This window comes from Pseudophryne corroboree (genome assembly GCF_028390025.1).
Source record: "Pseudophryne corroboree isolate aPseCor3 chromosome 3 unlocalized genomic scaffold, aPseCor3.hap2 SUPER_3_unloc_9, whole genome shotgun sequence".
NCBI lineage: Eukaryota > Metazoa > Chordata > Amphibia > Anura > Myobatrachidae > Pseudophryne > Pseudophryne corroboree.
This window is the reverse complement of record NW_026967585.1, coordinates 1,373,280-1,389,721: the sequence shown is the minus strand read 5'-3', so window position 1 is coordinate 1,389,721 and position 16,442 is coordinate 1,373,280. Positions and strand designations below refer to the sequence as shown.

Here is a 16,442-nt window from a genome sequence, read left to right as displayed (position 1 = left end):
AGCGGTTGCTTAGGGCGTATCCTTTCCCGCCAACGGACAGGTTACGCTGGGAATCCTCTCCCGGGGTGGATAAAGCTCTGACACGCTTATCCAAGTGAGTAGCCCTGCCGTCACAGGATACGGCCACCCTAAAAGATGCTGCAGATAGATAACAAGAGGGTACCCTGAAGTCCATTTATACACATTCAGGTACCTTACTAAGTCCGGCAATTGCGTCGGCCTGGGTGTGTAGTGCATGGACGGATACCTTATCTGAGGATTTCGATACCTTGGACAAAGATACTATATTATTGACCCTGGGGCACATAAAAGACGCTGTCCTATATATGAGAGATGCTCAAAGAGACATTAGCATTCTAGGCTCTAGAATAAATGCAATGTCTATTTCTGCCAGAAGGGTCCTGTGGACTCGGCAGTGGACAGGTGATGCCGACTTGAAACGGCACATGGAGGTTTTACCTTATAAGGGTGAGGAGTTGTTTGGGGAGGGTCTATCGGATCTGGTCTCCAGAGCCACGGCTGGAAAGTCATCTTTTTTGCCATATGTTCACTCACAACCTAAGAAAGCACCGTATTACCAAATGCAGTCCTTTCGTTCACAAAGAGGCAAGAAAATACGAGGTGCGTCCTTTCTTGCCAGAGGCAAGGGTAGAGGAAAGAAGCTGCACAACACAGTTAGTTCCCAGGAACAGAAGTCCTCCCCGGCTTCAACTAAATCCACTGCATGACGCTGGGGCTCCACAGGTGGAGCCAGGCCCGGTGGGGGCGCGTCTCCGAAATTACAGCCACAAATGGGTTAACTCCCAGGTGGATACCTGGGCAATAGAGATTGTGTCTCAGGGATACAAGCTGGAATTCGAGGAGATGCCCCCTCACTGTTACCTCAAGTCGGCCCTGCCAGCTTCCCCCTTAGAGAGGGAAATAGTATTAGCTGCAATTCAAAAATTGTATCTTCAGCAGGTGGTGGTCAATGTTCCCATCCCTCAGCAGGGCAAGGGGTATTATTCGACCATGTTTGTGGTACCGAAACCGGACGGTTCGGTCAGACCAATATTAAATTTAAAATCCCTGAACATATACCTGAAAAGGTTCAAGTTCAAGATGGAATCGCTCAGAGCGGTCATCGCAAGCCTGGAAAGGAGGGATTTTATGGTGTCTCTGGACATAAAGGATGCTTATCTGCATGTCCCTATTTATCCACCTCATCAGGCGTACCTAAGATTTCTGGTACAAGATTGTCATTACCAATTTCAGACGTTGCCGTTTGGTCTCTCCATGGCACCGAGAATATTTACCAAGGTAATGGCGGAGATGATGGTAAACCTGCGAAAGCAAGGAGTCACAATTATCCCGTACTTGGACGATCTCCTCATAAAGGCGAGGTCCAGGGAGCAGTTGCTGATCAGCGTAGCGCGATCTCGGGAGGTATTACACTAACACGGCTGGGTTCTGAATATCCCAAAGTCGCAGTTGATCCCTACGACTCGTCTGCCCTTCCTGGGCATGATTCTGGACACCGACCAGAAGAAGGTTTATCTCCCGATGGAGAAGGCTCAGGAGCTCATGACATTGGTCAGAGGCCTGTTGAAACAAAAATAGGTGTCGGTGCATCACTGCACGCGAATCCTGGGAAAGATGGTGGCATCATACGAGGCCATTCCCTTCGGCAGGTTCCATGCGAGGACCTTTCAATGGGATCTGTTGGACAAGTGGTCCGGATCGCATCTACAGATGCATCGGCTGTTCACCCTATCCCCCAGGGCAAGGGTGTCGCTCCTGTGGTGGCTGCAGAGTACTCACCTTCTAGAGGGCCGCAGATTCGGCATTCAGGACTGGGTCCTGGTGACCACGGATGCAAGCCTCTGAGGGTGGGGGGCAGTCACACAGGGAAGAAATTTCCAAGGTCTGTGGTCAAGTCGGGAGACTTGCCTCCACATCAATATCCTGGAACTAAAGGCCATATACAACGCCCTGTGTCAAGCGGAAAACCTGTTTCACGAAAAGTCGGTGCTGATTCAGTCAGACATCACCGCAGTGGCTCATGTAAACCGCCAAGGCGGCACAAGGAGCAGGGTGGCGATGGCGGAAGCCGCCAGAATTCTTCGCTGGGCGGAGAATCATGTGAGAACCCTGTCGGCAGTGTTCATCCTGGGAGTGGATAACTGGAAATCAGACTTCCTCAGCAGGCACGACCTCCACCCGGGAGAGTGGGGACTTCATCAAGAAGTCTTCACACAGATTGTGAGTCGGTGGGAATTGCCACAAGAAGACATGATGGCGTCCTGCCTCAACAAAAAACTACAGAAGTATTGCGCCAGGTCAGGAGACCCTCAGGCGATAGCTGTGGATGCACTGGTGACACCGTGGGTGTTCCAGTCGGTTTATGTCTTTCCTCCTTTTCCTCTCATACCCAAGGTGCTGAGAATTATAAGAAAAAGAGGAGTGAGAACAAACTCATTGTTCCGGATTGGCCAAGAAGAACTTGGTATCCAGATCTGCAAGAGATGCTCACAGAGGAACCATGTCCTCTGCCTCTAAGGCAAGACCTGTTGCAACAGGGGCCCTGTCTGTTCCAAGACTTACCGTGGCTGCGTTTGACGGCATGGCGGTTGAACGCCGGATCCTAGCGAAAAAAGGCATTCCGGATGAGGTCATTCCTATGCTGATAAAGGCTAGGAAGGACGTAACGGCAAAACATTATCACCGTATATGGCGCAAATATGTTGCGTGGTGTGAGACTAGGAAGGCCCCCACGGAGGAATTCCAGCTGGGCCGGTTCCTTCACTTCCTACAGTCGGGAGTGTCGTTGGGCCTGAAATTGGGTTCCATTAAGGTCCAGATTTCAGCCCTGTCTATTTTCTTTCAAAAAGAACTGGCTTCGCTGCCTGAAGTTCAGACATTTGTAAAGGGAGTGCTACATATTCAGCCACCTTTTGTGCCCCCAGTGGCACCTTGGGATCTTAACGTGGAGTTAAAATTTCTGACGTGGAAGGTGGTCATGCTGTTAGCCTTGGCCTCGACGAGGCGTGTGTCTGAATTAGCGGCTTTGTCACATAAAAGCCCCTATCTGGTTTTTCATATGGATAGAGCGGAATTGAGGACTCGTCCACAATTTCTGCCAAAGGTGGTGTCATCTTTTCATATGAACCAGCCTATTATGGTGCCTGTGGCCACTCGTGACTTGGAGGACTCCGAGTTACTAGACGTGGTCAGGGCTTTGAAGATTTATGTAGCCAGAACGGCTAGGGTCAATAAAACTGAGTCGCTTTTTATCCTGTATGCATCCAACAAGCTGGGTGCTCCTGCTTCGAAGCAGAGGATTGCTCGCTGGATCTGTAACACGATTCAGCAGGCTCATTCTGCGGCTGGATTGCCGCAGCCTAAATCAGTAAAGGCCCATTCCACAAGGAAGGTGGGCTCTTCTTGGGCGGCTGCCCGAGGGGTCACGGCATTACAGCTTTGCCGAGCAGCTACTTGGTCAGGGTCAAACACTTTTGCGAAGTTCTACAAGTTTGATACCCTGGCTGAGGAGGACCTTGAGTTTGATCATTCGGTGCTGCAGAGTCATCCGCACTCTCCCGCCCGTTTGGGAGCTTTGGTATAATCCCCATGGTCCTTACGGAGTCCCCAGCATCCACTAGGACGTTACAGAAAATAAGATTTTACTTACCGTTAAATCTATTTCTCGTAGTCTGTAGTGGATGCTGGGCGCCCATCCCAAATGCGGACTTCTTCTGCAATACTTGTATATAGTTATTGCTTACATAAGGGTTATGTTGTAGTTGCATCAGGGTTGTTCTGATGCTCTATTGTTGTTCATACTGTTAACTGCGTAAATTTATCACAAGTGATACGGTTTGATTGGTGTGGCTGGATGAGTCTTGCCCTGGATTCCAAAATCCTTCCTTGTACTGTCAGCTCTTCCGGGCACAGTTTCCTTAACTGAGGTCTGGAGGAGGGACATAGAGGGAGGAGCCAGTGTACACCAGTATCCAAATTCTTTCTTAGAGTGCACGTCTATTCCCCATGGTCCTTACGGAGTCCCCAGCATCCACTACGGACTACGAGAAATAGATTTACCTGTAAGTAAAATCTTATTTTTTTATTACTTTATTCACCTTTATACATTTACCTTTGTGTTTATATATCACTGATTTAGCTTACATACTTTACTGTACTTAATAAAGGTTATATAGTATTTATTAGTGCGCAAACAGGACAGCGCTTTCTCTTCTTTGCTGTTTTATTATTGCAAAGCCCAAGTCACCTCTAGTAATCCCACATGAGCGTCCATGTCACCTCTAGTAATCCCACATGAGTGTCCATGTCACCTCTAGTAATCCCACATGAACGTCCATGTCACCTCCTATTAATCCCACATGAGCGTGCGTATCACCTCTAGTCATCCCACACAAGCGTCCGTGTCACCTCTAGTAATCCCACATGACTGTCCATGTCACCTCTAGTAATCCCACATGACTGTCCATGTCACCTCTAGTAATCCCACATGAGTGTCCATGTCACCTCTAGTAATCCCACATGAACGTCCATGTCACCTCTATTAATCCCACATGAGCGTGCGTATCACCTCTAGTCATCCCACACAAGCGTCCGTGTCACCTCTAGTAATCCCACATGACTGTCCATGTCACCTCTATTAATCCCACATGAGCGTCCATGTCACCTCTAGTAATCCCACATGAGCGTCCATGTCACCTCTAGTATTCCCACATGAGCGTCCATGTCACCTCTAGTAATCCCACATGAGCGTCCATGTCACCTCTAGTAATCCCACATGAGCATCCATGTCACCTCTAGTAATCCCACATGACTGTCCATGTCCTCTCTAGTAATCCCACATGACTGTCCATGTCACCTCTATTAATCCCACATGAGTGTCCATGTCACCTCTAGTAATCCCACATGAACGTCCATGTCACCTCCTATTAATCCCACATGAGCGTGCGTATCACCTCTAGTCATCCCACACAAGCGTCCGTGTCACCTCTAGTAATCCCACATGACTGTCCATGTCACCTCTAGTATTCCCACATGAGCGTCCATGTCACCTCTAGTAATCCCACATGAGCGTCCATGTCACCTCTAGTAATCCCACATGAGCATCCATGTCACCTCTAGTAATCCCACATGACTGTCCATGTCCTCTCTAGTAATCCCACATGACTGTCCATGTCACCTCTAGTAATCCCACATGAGCGTCCATGTCACCTCTAGTAATCCCACATGAGCGTCCATGTCACCTCTAGTAATCCCACATGAGCGTCCGTGTCACCTCTAGTAATCCCACATGAGCGTCCGTGTCACCTCTAGTAATCCCAGATGAGCGTCCATGTCACCTCTAGTATTCCCACATGAGCGTCCATGTCACCTCTAGTAATCCCACATGAGCGTCCATGTCACCTCTAGTCATCCCACACAAGCGTCCATGTCACCTCTAGTCATCCCACACAAGCGTCCGTGTCACCTCAAATAATCCCACACAAGCGCCCGTGTCACCTCAAGTAATCCCACACAAGCGCCTGTGTCACCTCTAGTAATCCCACATGATCAAGCTCCAGTCTAAGCATCCCAAGTTTTTTGTTTTTTAATGATTACAGGTAAAAAAAATGTCAGTTATAGAATTATATATTGTTACTTGTAACACCCTGGGTCTTGTCTTCTCATTTTATATTTCCATAATGTATTTTACTTCCAGCAGATGGACACACAAGCAGGAATATCTCAGAAGGACATCTAATGTTATCCCCGGATTGTGATATAAAAGATAATGACAGTAGACAGGATTCTCCAGGAAATAACACCATTACCCCAATTATACATCCAGCTCTATCAGCTGATCCCTCTGATCCTGGGAAATGTTCTCCTGATCACTCTGATATTGGTGCAGTTACAGCTCCTACAGTAGATACAGAGTTTCCCTGTTCTATAGATGCCAAATGTTTTACACAGAATACAAAGCGTATTACCCATCAGCCAGCTAAGGCAGGTGAGAGGCCATTTCCATGTTCTGAGTGTGGGAAATGTTTTACACAAAAATCAGCTCTTGTTACACATCAGAGAAGTCACACAGGTGAGAAGCCATTTTCCTGTTCTGAGTGTAGGAAATGTTTTCCACGGAAATCAGATCTTGTTACACATCAGAGAAGTCACACAGGTGAGAAGCCATATTCCTGTTCTGAGTGTGGGAAGTGTTTTGCACAGACATCAGCTTTTATTACACATCAGAGAAGTCACACAGGTGAGAAGCCATATACTTGTGCTGAGTGTAGGAAATGTTTTCCACGGAAATCAGATCTTGTTACACATCAGAGAAGTCACACAGGTGAGAAGCCGTATTCCTGTTTTGAGTGTAGGAAATGTTTTGCATATAAATCAAGTCTTGTTACACATCAGAGAAGTCACACAGGTGAGAAGCCATTTTCCTGTTCTGAGTGCGGGAAATGTTTTACATATAAATCACATCTTATTTCACATCAGAGAAGTCACACAGGTGAGAAGCCACATTCCTGTTCTGAGTGCGGGAAATGTTTTAAACAGAAATCAGCTCTTGTTACACATCAGAGAAGTCACACAGGTAAGAAGCCGTATTCCTGTTCTGAGTGTGGGAAATGTTTTGCATTGAAATCAATTCTTGTTATACATCAGAGAAGTCACAGAGGTGAGAAGCCATATTCCTGTTCTCAGTGTGGGAAATGTTTTGCATCGAAATCATATCTTGTTACACATCAGAAAAGTCACACAGGTGAGAAGCCATATTCCTGTTCTCAGTGTGGGAAATGTTTTTCATATAAACCAAATCTTGTTACTCATCAGAGGAGTCACACAGGTGAGAAGCCATTATCCTGTTCTGAGTGTGGGAAATGCTTTACATATAAATCATATCTTGTTATACATCAGAGAAGTCACACAGGTGAGAAGCCATATTCCTGTTCTGAGTGTGGGAAATGTTTTGCATTGAAATCAATTCTTGTTACACATCAGAGAAGTCACAGAGGTGAGAAGCCATATTCCTGTTCTCAGTGTGGGAAATGTTTTGCATCGAAATCATATCTTGTTACACATCAGAAAAGTCACACAGGTGAGAAGCCATATTCCTGTTTTGAGTGTGGGAAATGTTTTGCATATAAATCATATCTTGTTACACATCAGAGAAGTCACACAGGTGAGAAGCCAAATTCCTGTTCTGAGTGTGGGAAATGCTTTACATATAAATCACATCTTGTTACACATCAGAGAAGTCACACAGGTGAGAAGCCATATTCCTGTTCTGAGTGTGGGAAATGTTTTGCATTGAAATCAATTCTTGTTACACATCAGCGAAGTCACAGAGGTGAGAAGCCATATTCCTGTTCTCAGTGTGGGAAATGTTTTGCATCGAAATCATATCTTGTTACACATCAGAAAAGTCACACAGGTGAGAAGCCACATTCCTGTTCTGAGTGTGGGAAATGCTTTACATATAAATCACATCTTGTTACACATCAGAGAAGTCACACAGGTGAGAAGCCATATTCCTGCTCTGAGTGTAGGAAATGTTTTTCACGGAAATCAGATCTTGTTACACATCAGAGAAGTCACACAGGTGAGAAGCCGTATTCCTGTTTTGAGTGTGGGAAATGTTTTACACAGAAATCAGCTCTTGTTAGACATCAGAGAAGACACAGGTGAGAAGCCGTACTTCTGTTCTGAGTGTGGGAAATGTTTTGCATGGAAATCAGATCTTGTTAAACATCAGCAATTTCACAAGTAAGAATCCATTTTCATGCTGAGAGATAAATAAATCTGCTCTTGTTGAACATATTAGACATTACCCAAGTACGGAACCATTTAAATCTTCTGGAGTATAATTATCACTGTCGTGCAATGTTCCTCAAGGGTCAATCCTATCTCCTATGCTTTATAAAATATACGTGCTACCACTGGGTGATGTAATCAGACGTCATGGCCTGGTCTACCACTGCTATGCTGATGACCTGCTTTTTGCTCCACGTACTGAGAACCTAATACCAATCCTAAATGGTACTAAAAGCAGCTTCTGCCTCCTTACTGCCCTGCTTGCTGGCTTCTACAGATGAAGGACTGTTACCAGCAGTACCAAGAATCTCCTGTAATTCATTTAAGGGTTGAACTTTTAGTTTTGCAGCCCTGACCATGGAACTCAGTGCCTTGCACAGTCCAAGAGGCCTCCACTTTAGAGACCTTTACAAGCAGACTGATGACTGTTACTCACGCTTTTCATTAATGTACCTCTATTTACTTCCTAAATAATACATCCCAAATGCTTAGGTCTTTTTTCTGCTGTTTATTTTGTATCTTGTGCTTTGTGTAATTGTGAATGTCTAATACCAGTTTCCACAATCTGTATTGCTGCACGACAATATGGCGGCCATTGGAACGTGTTTTCACTTCTAGTTTGCCTAACTTCTTGCAGACACTCATCTTGATCAGGAGTGCAGAGTGTTTTCAGATACAAGATCCTATCCATATATACCCTGTACATTATCATGTGCATTAGAGTCACCCGGGTTACATTTGCAGTGGTTTGTTGTATGTTACATCTATATGGTGCGGATACTCCTCTGTATGATTTCATAATAAAAGCTTTTGTTTGCATCTAATTATTGCATCATTGCTTTTATTTCTCTTACGTCCTAGAGGATGCTGGGGACTCCGTAAGGACCATGGGGTATAGACGTGCTCCGCAGGAGATATGGGCACTCTAAAGATCTTTTAGTATGGGTGTGCACTGGCTCCTCCCTCTATGCCCCTCCTCCAGACCTCAGTTAGATTCTGTGCCCAGAGGAGAATGGGTGCTCTACAGGGCAGCTCTACTGAGTTTCTCTGATAAAATAATTTGGTTAGGTTTTTTATTTTCATGGAGGACTGCTGGCAACAGGCTCCCTGCATCGTGGGACTGGGGAGAGAGAAGAAGACCTACTTAAATGATAGGCCCTGCTTCTTAGGCTACTGGACACCATTAGCTCCAGAGGGTCGGAACGCAGGTCTCACCCTTGCCGTTCGTCTCAGAGCCGCGCCGCTGTCCTCCTCGCAGTGCCGGAAGATAGAAGCCGGGTGAGTATAAGAAAAAAAGAAGACGTCTCTGGCGGCAGAAGACTTCTGATCTTCACTGAGGTAAGCATTGCTCCCACATGTTACACACACGGCCGGCACTGATTGGTGCAGGGCGCAGGAGGGGCGCCCTGGACAGCAATATATACTTTTTTTGGGGCATATTAGACACATATAGGCATATATTACCTGACTACTAGCGACCACTAGCATCCCTTGCCGCACCGACCCTCCGGGGGGACCCCCACCATTTTTGTTTCTACCTCTTCCATATTTGACAAAATACAAGTAATAAATATAGGCTATGGACATTACAACGAGACTTTAGGCACTACAGAGGTGGGACGCCACCGACCTGAGTGCCTCCATTACGTTAGAGCGACAAATTTTTAATATATCCGATACATACGGATATTTCCTTATATATACAATATATATATATATATATATATATAGAGCAAATTCAGGCGGCACTCCTCGGATTTTCAGAGTCAAATGAAACAGCTACACCAGCTTGGTTTTCAACGTTTCAGGTGCTGTTTAATCACCTGACGAAAGGTGTGATTAAACAGCACCTGAAACGTTGAAAACCAAGCTGGTGTAGCTGTTTCATTTGACTCTGAAAATCCGAGGAGTGCCGCCTGAATTTGCTCTATTGTACCTGCTCTGTTTGGAACGTGGGAAGGCACCCAGGTATTTAAAAATATTATTTGGAGTGCCGGTCATAAAGGAACTTCTATATATATATATATATATATATATATATATATATATATATATATATATCTTTTTTCCCCTTTTTTTCCACTCCCCTCTCCCTCCAACATCCAGTTCCTTACACCCCCCCCCCTCTTTTTGTTTTAAATAAAACACTTTCGTTAGCTAAAACAATTAGTCTGAGTGTTATTACAACAACATCATCCCTCTTACACAAAAAGAACTTGTCCACTTGGCGCACCTAACTCTGTATTGTATTATATCTATATCGAAGCTTGAGGCACTTCTGAAAATTGGTAGCAACCTTAGGACAATCCAAATACTCTAGTACATGAGCACTGGATAACCTTCTTTCTAAACAATAGTTTAAAGAAGCCTGGACCTCTAGGCTTGGCAGACAATATGTGTGTCTAGGCAGTCCTTTCGTCGGGCATATAGAAAGAATAATGCCAGACAATGACTACTACTGCCCTCTTACAGTAGGAGCAAGGCTTCAGAAATTTGCAGAAAGGTGGAAGACATTTGGGTTTTAAATAATGTATCAAACGGTTACCATATACAGTTTTTTTGAAGATCCCAAGAGGAAATGGATTTGTAGAATCAAAAATGCCAAGCCTACCTTTACAGGTGACAGTGTTGAAACAAAGTTTAGGACACCTGTCAGATTTCCAGGCTGTGGAACCAGTGCCAGTTTTTCAAAAAAAGAGAACAAAAAGCTTTTATTACTTTTAAAGAAAAGATACAGAAGGTTTCAGGACAATTCTGGACCTCAAGGAATGAATTAATTCATGAAAGAAAACCGTTCTGCTTTGAAACATTAAAATTGATCCCTGCAGGTTTCAGAAGAAAAGATTTCCTAGCCTCAATCAATTTAAGAGATGCTTAATTTCACGTGCCAGTCAATCAGCAAAGCCGAAAGTTTCTCAGATTCTGTGTTCAGGGCATACACTTCCAATGTACCTGCCTGCCATTTGTCCTATCAACATCACCCTAAATATATTCACAAAGGTTCTTATAAACGTTGATGGCTTATGTGAGGACACCCGACATGGATATTAGGCCATATCTGGATGACATTCTGATCTCAGGGAGATTAGATGAGTTGGTACAGAAGAATTTGCATCAAGTAATATAATTCTAAGTTTTCACGGATGGATCATAAACTTAAAAAAAATAAAAGTGCACTTTGTGCCAGTTCAAAGAACCCAGTTTCCTAGAATGTTCCTTATTCTGGATTGCAAGTCCTGAATCTTTTCTTGTGGAAGAAACACTCTGTGACACTGGGTGTCAAACAGAAGCCCCCAAAACATCATCCTATTGGATGGCCTTAAATTTGACTTTGGAAAATGTATAATCCATCTGAAATCCCAGTAATCTGAAGATAACAGAATAATTACTGCGCCCCCCCCTAACAAAAACCAAATTGCCTCTGAAATGGCCGATCTTCTGTAATGACTTATTGGAAGGAGAGTGTAAAAGATTCTTTATGAAACGAGAGCCTCTAGGTCTAACCTGTAACTCCTGGTTACCAGAGCCTTTAAACATTGATCTGGGCTGGATTGCATCCAGGTATCCCTAAACCTGAGTAAAGGATCTCCCACCAGAGACCAGGTCCCTGTTCCTATATAGTCAAGTGGATTGTAAAGTGACTTTTTCAGCAGGACAATGGCTGTTGGGAGCCCCTCACCCTCTGAAGGCACTTCTATGGAAACTTCTGGCCATACGCTGAAAGGCCTGGAATCTTCCTCTGCCTTGGGGACAACAGGAACTGAACCTGGGACTTTTTTGTTTTGATACCAGTAAATCCACAATCTTCCCACCTGTAATCTGGGAAATAGTCTATACCAATTCAGGTCCAAATAGATTTACAGATTGAATACAGACTGAACTGCTGGAATAACTATATTCCTCACCAACCTAGCAATCGGTGCATCCACCATACGTGGATTTTTCCAAAGGCTAGTATCTTCTTCCGAAAAAGGGCTAAAGATATTTGATCATTTTTGGAATATTCCATTTTGAATCTGGTGTTAACTGTGCTTCACCTAGAATTTCACCAAAGTGAGGGAAACCTGGAAACACAGATACCTGCTTCTTCTTCCGTTTGAAGAAAGAATTTGAACTGGCCACTGGCACACTGAATTCCTTTAAATTCAAGGTCTCCCGGACCAAATCTACCAAAAGAGACACCCCTGAATTGAGGTGAGAATCATCCTCCTAATTTGAGGAATCCTCCCATTCCCAATCCAGTTCCCCTTCTTCCTGAGGAGTTGCCAAAACTTCCTCTTCATGGAACTCAAAAGGTGATCTAACTTTAAAATATATATTTTAAAAGGTATATTAAGGTATATAAAAAATATTTTTACTTTTTGTGTATTAACCACAGTTTTTGAGTTGGCCGCTCTGTCATCTCTAATCCAGAATTTATTTATTAATAAACAAAGACACCTGACATCTTCACTGAACACTAATAATATCATAATATCAATTTAAAACTACTAAAATGGCTGTCGCCGGACTTCCTATTAAGAAAGAACTACCAAAATGGTGTCTATTGATACCTTGTACTACAAATATGGCAGCGGCGGAACTTCCTGTTACACTGGAAAACTACCAAAATGGCTGCCGCAGGACTTGCCGAACAGCTATACACAGGGAATCCTACCCACTATACCACAGTTTGTCACTTTAAACAGTGGGAGAGTCTGCCCTGAAGTTTTCCCACACACAGATATCCTTATTTAAGAAATGTAAGTACAATGACATCACTTCCTATGTCTGAAACCGGAAGTGCATCACAACAGGAAATAGTAATCACTATGAATCTCCTCTGGGCAATAAAAGGAGCCCTTTGCCCACAGGTGAGTATCAAGCCCTGAAGAAGAGACCTGCTGTGACTCGAAATGCTTCACCTGTGGTTACTACAAAGAAGAATACCACCGACTCTCCTGGGAAACCTTTCGGTTCAAGCTTTGGAGCCATGTACAGGGAAAACCTGGTTACTTTGCACATTTACACCTGAAGCTCCAATACATCATCCTTTTCTCCAGCCTATGTCATAGACCTTATGCTAATGAAAGAGTTCCATTTCTGTTCTTGACTATATTATTGTCTACAATACTGTATATCCATGTTTGGTCTGAATTTTTTTAAATTACATCTGCATTTTACAATTGTATATTCTTTCCTGCTTTTATCGGTTCAGTGGATAAGCACCAAATACGTGACACTATCTCCACAATCACTGTCTGTTTCTGTGGTTCCACTAGGGGAACCTAAGTGTTACTGAAGGCTTAGCTCATAGACACAGAAGCTCCAATTCAGTTCCTCAAGCTTTGTATTGCATTTAAACCTCTTATACTATCTAACTCCCACTCTGTTAGTGCTTGCCACCTGTTTCGCTAGAGTCTAAGCACCCCAAACCTCGAAAGAACAAAAATAAATAAAACCTAACTAAAATCTAGGAACTAGCTAGTGCCTTCTCCAAGGCCGAGGTTCTGGTGGATGAGGAGGGGTTATATAGCAGGTGGGAGCCTGTTACAATCTAGTTACTGCACACAGCCCACTATGCATAACCAAGAGGTAATGGCATCCCCCCAGATGGATGATAAAGGAAAGAAACAAACCTCTTTTGGGGGAACTCTTATTTTACTATAGATTATAAAATGTAACTTTTACTTAGTATTTATTAAAACTATCATTCATACATTTTTTTAAATCTCCCTTCCTGGGGAGTAAAACAAATCTAAAACCAAATTACAGATTAGATATCCAGGGTTAGAATAGGAACCTGGTACACATCAGTAACCGCTATGTAAGCAGCAGGTCTTGTGACACGCAAGTGGGTGACATGAATATCCCAATAAGCCCCTGTGTACAGACTATCACCATATTATAGTGACTGTGGCTGAGATACATACTACATTATATACCTTTCCTATATACTGTGTAGAAATAATAGTTTGGGGAATTCGCTTTATTTGGAAGTGAGAGAGAAGCCGGTTTCAGTGTTTTCTTTACTCCTGGGAGAGGATTGCGCACCTCTTATATCTGTATGTGCACCAACATGAACGTGCACCAACACGAATGTGACGTGGCCAGGGCTCCACAGGGGCCTGTGCTGAGTAATGTGATATATGACGCATATCTGTGTGTGACCGAGCCTCTGAATCTGTACACGAAGTGCTACAATGTAGCAGCATCAACTTTTTTCCTGGCTGAGTTCCGTTGTGCATCGTATATATGGGGAATTCAACTAGCCTGATTCGCCACCTTCCCCCATCCTGCTGAATTCACCTAAAAGTGCCCAATACCTGTGGGGCAGCGAGCACTTGTGAGTGAGATCCATGTCGCTGCAGGATTGGGCAGATTCACCGAGCCAATCTGTCCTGCATCTCAGTGGATTCTATACAAAGAAGATGATAGCTGCGCTTACAATCAGCTGGGTTATACAAAAGAGGAATTGAATATATATAAAAAAGGAGTTTTAATAAACAGACATTGTGCACAATTAAAATTCACATTAAAAAACTCTTTGTCACCATTCTTTCATTATACATTGGCTAGTGCTAGTTCCTATAACTGAACTTTAAGGCAGACAGTGGACAGTAATTGCATTCACTAGAACTGACAGCACAGTCCACAATATGGTGATGTCCGATCATGTAGAAGTGGCAAGAGGTGGCTTCCGACGCGTTTCACTGCAGCTTTTTTACAGGTAACATGCCATGTGCTTCCCAGTATATTTATACCCTTAATAGGTTTCAATTAATCAACAACTGTCATCAATTCCTATAATTAATGTTCTAAATAGATAAAATGTACATAGAAAGACAAACAGAAACTCTTATACACAATCACTATGTAGAATAATGTTTTATTTAATGAATAAGCCTCGACAACCATGGAAAAATATTCATTATGGTAAAAACTTACCGTTGATAATTGTATTTTTCCTAAGTCCACAGGATCCACAGGATAACATTGGGATATGATGACATGACAGCGGATTTGCACCAAACGGTTAAAGCTTTCAGCCTCCCAGCATGCAACGGGCCTGTCCATATCTCCCCGCCTCCTGGCTCAGGCAAATCAGTTGTTTTTCCAAAGCTCAAGGCAGGAGCATCATAGATAACCCTAATCAGGCTATAAGAACACACATAAACACCCTTCTGTACATTAAGGAAAAGGTTACTGAGTAAAAGCATCCTAAAATCAGGTGCGTCAGGGTGGGATCCCTGTGGACTTAGGAGAAATACCATTGTCAACTGTAAGTTCTTACCATAATGAATATATCTCCGCCAGGGTCCACAGGTTATCCACCGGATAACATTGGGATGTCCCAAAGCAATTTAGTGGTGGGAAATCCATCGCCCGAATTCAGCATGCCCAAGTGAACACTGACACACCAGTCACACAGCCGCCTATGCTGCGACTGGGTCCCTTTAGATACACAGCCTCTCAGATGGAAGTGGGAAATCAGTCCATGCCGGGAGATTCAGAGGAAACTGGTCATGAACCAGGGGGAGGGGCAAACATCTGACTCTCCACTGCTGACATCAACCGCAGGGATCACAGCCTCATACAACCCTTGGGGCCTATGATCTCTAGGGTCTAGCGCTGGTGCACCCTAGGTGGTGGCTGTGTCAGCGACTAATAGTCTTCTCCCAAAACAGTGCATCTGTGTCCGTGCTCCAGCAACAACCTGGTAATGTCTGCTGGACTTGCTAGTACATCCTACACAGACGCCCACCAAAACAGCACTGTACACGTGGGTTGTCGTGACCCAGCAGAGAATTGTTGGAGTGACTTTCTAAGGTACGTAGAAAGATCACTCAAAAAATTATAAAGACTATTAAAAAAAAGCTTATGGCTGCTAAAAAATCAGCAGCCCATTGACCATGGTCTGGCTCCTGCCAAACCAAACAAAAAAACGATTTGTCTGAGCAAGGAGGCAGGGATATATGGATGGGCCCATTGCATGCTGGGAGGCCGAAAGCTATGACCATTTGGTGCAAATCCGCTGTCATGTCATCATATACAAATGTTATCCTGTGGACCCTGTCAGAGAAATGAAGAATTTTTAAGTTCCCGGCATTACTTCCGGCTGTTGGAACACAAGTGCGGTCACGTGACTTCCAGTCCGTGACCTGCACCATATGCTTCTACCATTAATGTTCAGCCCCTTCCGGGTAGTGCATTGCAGACTCGATCATGTGACTACCAGTCCATTACCCGTATCGTATTTCATATTTATTTATACCACCAAGTCAGAGAATTTGCTTCTAATTGTAAAATACTGTTATATAGGTTGGACCTAATTGGCCACAAATGGTATGAGTTTTTGCATTCCCCAGAAATGTTGCTGAATAATGAAATGCAGGCACGGTCATGTGACTTTCAGTCCGTGAACCGCGCCATGCGTGTCTTTATTGAAGAATGGATCCTTTGAAGACAGTGGCGTAGGTGCGATCACATGACTTCTGGTCCATGAACCGCATCCTGAGTGCCACCACATCAATACATAATTAGAGAGTGAAATACAGAAACAGTATGTGCAGTGCATCTGGAAAGTATTCACAGCGCTTCACTTTTTCCACATTTTGTTATGTTACAGTCTTATTCCAAAATGGAAT

General features: G+C 43.9%; 1 protein-coding gene across 3 annotated transcripts in view; it reads left to right on the top strand.

The window, feature by feature from the left end:
* LOC134984868 (zinc finger protein 585A-like) overlaps positions 1-8,541 on the top strand; it is a 78,581-nt gene extending 70,040 nt beyond the window's left edge. The window contains exon 2 of one of the 3 annotated variants that reach the window (XM_063950347.1): positions 6,015-8,541. In XM_063950347.1, the coding sequence (XP_063806417.1) occupies positions 6,015-7,689 (1,675 nt within the window). In that variant the 3' untranslated portion in view covers positions 7,690-8,541. Of the gene's footprint in view, positions 1-5,716 lie in introns of all 3 variants that reach the window. The other 2 variants (XM_063950346.1, XM_063950345.1) reach the window with 2 other exon arrangements.
* The last annotated feature ends 7,901 nt before the right edge of the window (positions 8,542-16,442 follow it).